Below are 3262 nucleotides of genomic sequence, written 5' to 3' on the forward strand. Positions count from 1 at the left end.
CCTGTGCTTCGCTTTCTTCTGCCCCCCCTCCCCCCCCTGCCACTGCCCTCAGGTCGAGCTGTCAGACGGGACATCACACACCATCACGGATGCCTATGCTGGCAAGGAGTACATCATCCAGGTGGCTGCCAAAGACAACGACATTGGCACGTGGAGTGACTGGAGTGTGGCCGTCCATGCCACCCCCTGGACAGAGGAGCCCAAACATCTCACCACGGAGGCCCAGGTCACAGGTGAGTGCTTCCCTCCTGGTACAAACGCAGCAGAGGGGAACCCAGGAGTCCTGGCTGAGGGTCCCCCCCCAGTCTGTGCAAGTTTTGTCCCCAGCCAAGGAGATCTCCCCAGCACCGAGGGGGGCTGCAGCCCTTCACCCTGTGTTTTGTCCCCCACCCGTAGCCCCAGCAGCGGGTGCAGCCATGGCCTGAGGGGTGCTGACTCAACTCCCCTGGCTCCAGCATCCTCCTAGCCAGGCTGCTTGGGGTGTGACAACAAAGCTGGGAGTTTATTATTATTATTATTATTGTTACTATTCACTGGAACACTGCCCCCCTCCAGCCCTCCCTCTTGAGTCCTACCCCCTCCACACCTCCAACCCGCACAATGGCTCGGAGTGATGCCAATTCAAAATAAAAGCCACAAAGTTAACAAGCCTCTGTTTCTAGGAAAGAGCTGGGACTGTGTCCAAATGGGTGTTATCAGCTCTCCGTTTCCCAGAAGGGCTGGAGCAGACCCTGCACTGGTTCCCCTGGCTGGCACCAGCAGTGGAGCCAGGGGAAGCACTGGTGTGCAGGCAGACAGGCAGGCAGTGACCAGGCTTCTACTTGGGACCACATGTGTGAGCTTGCCAGATGTGCGTGTTGGAAAGGGGGGGTGCTCAGTGCCCCCACCCTCCAATCCCAAGCCCAGCTGTGCATGCAGACCCCAGCATGTGCATGCAAGCAGTGTGTTGCACGAACCTCTGTAGGCCCTGGCAATGCTCCCTGCATGGGGATGTGGTCGGTACAAGCCCCGCTGCCAGTGAGTGGAGTTGCCTCCTACACAGAGACACCGCCCCTTGCAGAAACAGCACCCAGTAGAGCACCTGGGGGTTCAGGCAGTGACAGGGATTTGCAGCCCCTCATCCCCAGGGATAAAGACGCATCAGGAGTGCAGGCACACCTTACAGTGGTGCTAGTGTCTGGGTTTTGGGTTTGCTTCTGTACCCACCTGCATCATGCTGAATGCAAATACCACTGCTCCCTGTGCAGGCACACACGTGTCCCTGGCACAAGTGTCACTGTGCATGCAGCTGGCTGCAGCCATGCAGGGCTGATGTGGGACACCCCAGATCTGGGGCTAAGCCTTGCCGTAACACTTCAGTGGAGTCTGAAAGATGCTGAGACAGATCCCCTGTGGCCCCCAGCATCCACCCCAGATTGTCTGGCCAGACGCACTCTAGGACCCTCTGGATATGACCAAAGCTTCCCCAGCCTAACTGCCCATCCAAACCCTCCTTGCAATCCTGCAGCCCTCCTTGGGGACATGCAATCCATCTGGTCCTGTACAAAGGAGGACAAGCCTTGTGAGCGAGCCCAGCACCCACAGTCATGTCTGGGATGTTCCCTGAGCAGGAGATGCTCTCTGCTGAGCACTTGTAGCCATGTCATTATGACTTCTTAGCCAAAATTCCCACAGAGTTCATGCACAGAGTAGCCCGTCTGGGCAGGATGGGGCCAAGAGGGATGCCCAGCTTTGCCTGGTGGTGCAAGCATCTCTGAGCATTAGGTCCAGTGTCAGAGCAGGGAAAGTCTCGTGGACCACACCATCCCCTTCCCCTGGCTCATCATCTCAACCACCCAGCTTAGCACTAGTGTGGCATGGCAGTGAGAGGGGCAATTTGGGGAAAGGACGGTGCCGTGTCCCCACTGGTGGGGGAGCAGGGCTGCCCCTACAGGATGCATCTTGGGGCACCCCGGCTCCCCTTCCCATCCACTCTATCTCCTTGCAGAGACAACAAGCGCTAGCACCTCTTCTTTCATGCCGCCCCCCACCACCAAGATCTGCGACAAGGGGGCCGTGGTGGGCAGTGGGGCCGTGGCAGTGTGTTGGACAGCTGGACTGGTCTTGGCTGCCTATGGTGCCCTCTTTATTTAGTGAGTATCTCCCAAACCAGGGGCATAAGAGGTGGGATGTGATGCTGGGAGGAGGCAGGGATATGGGTACTCCACAGGTTCCATCATGGTTGAGAAAGCGATGCTCCAACCAGTCTGTGGGTGAAGGGCATTGAGAACAAGCCATTTGGGATTTTCTTGCAGTTTTTTGTAAATGCACCAAATCTAGCTGCTTTTCCAGATTGGGTGTTCTGGTGGAGATCTCAAAAATGGCTTTTCAAACATTTTCCGCAAAGCCTGCAAAGGGGTCTTTGATGCTTCATTCTCAGCAGCTCTCCGCCTTCCCCACGGCTGATTTTTTAACAGACAAAGAAACCACGTGGAAATCTAAGGCCTTTTCATAGTGATGGGAAAAAAACTGTCTGAGATCAGAAAATTCAAATATGCATCTCAAAATGTCTTTGGTTTGTCTTAGAATTGGAGCTGACAGCCTGGAGAGCCCCAAAATGCCCCATTCCTCTCGGGGTCAGGGCTGCTGTCTCGTGGGTATCCCCCACATGCCCTTTCACTGTACCCACACTGCCTGAAGACTAGGGGATCGATCTTGGCATCAGTCACCTGTGTCACTTTGGAGCATAAAGGACATGCCAACCGTCCTTCAGTGCCCAAGGAGGAGCCGTCTCAAGGCAGCTCCCATGGGCATAGGGTCCTTTGCTTCCCTCCGGCTGTGTCATCTCCACATGTGACGTTAGCGGTGTCAATGGGAGAGATGGTGACACGCAGCCAGGGTTGGATGGGCAGGGTCCAGCCCTGGGAGGAGGAGGTGGAGGTGATATCTTTGGGCACCTGGGTTTTGGGAAGGGGTGAATTTCCCTGTGTAAAAAGACCAAATTCTGCTTGGCTGTCCCCGGGATGGCCAGGCACAGCCGAGCCTGGAGCGGGACCAGTGACCCCTCTCCTCCCTGCTCACAGATCCCCGTCTGTCCGTCCGTCGCAGCCCAGCACAGACGCCTTCCCACCACCTGCCACCGCCACCGCCCCCCTCCCGGGTTGAGTCTCTTATCTCTTCGATTTTGCACACGTTGAGGACGTATCACGCTTCTCGTCATCGCTTCGGAGGAGGACAGAGCCGCTGCCGTCCCCTGGGGAGCCGCGAAATCCCCTCCCAGCCC

The 3262-nt window shown here is 56.9% G+C and overlaps 1 protein-coding gene across 1 annotated transcript in view; it reads left to right on the forward strand.

Moving 5' to 3' along the window:
* Positions 1-2133, forward strand: part of LOC104167598 (ciliary neurotrophic factor receptor subunit alpha) — a gene marked incomplete at its 5' end in the record, with an annotated part of 23075 nt that extends 20942 nt beyond the window's left edge. The window contains 2 exons of the mRNA XM_009707905.1: positions 53-233; positions 1988-2133. Of these exons, the coding sequence (XP_009706207.1) occupies positions 53-233; positions 1988-2133 (327 nt within the window). The remainder of the gene's footprint in view (positions 1-52; positions 234-1987) is intronic.
* Between the last annotated feature and the right edge of the window lie 1129 nt (positions 2134-3262).

The sequence above is a fragment of the Cariama cristata genome, unplaced genomic scaffold (genome assembly GCF_000690535.1).
Source record: "Cariama cristata isolate BGI_N322 unplaced genomic scaffold, ASM69053v1 scaffold24630, whole genome shotgun sequence".
NCBI classification, from domain to species: domain Eukaryota; kingdom Metazoa; phylum Chordata; class Aves; order Cariamiformes; family Cariamidae; genus Cariama; species Cariama cristata.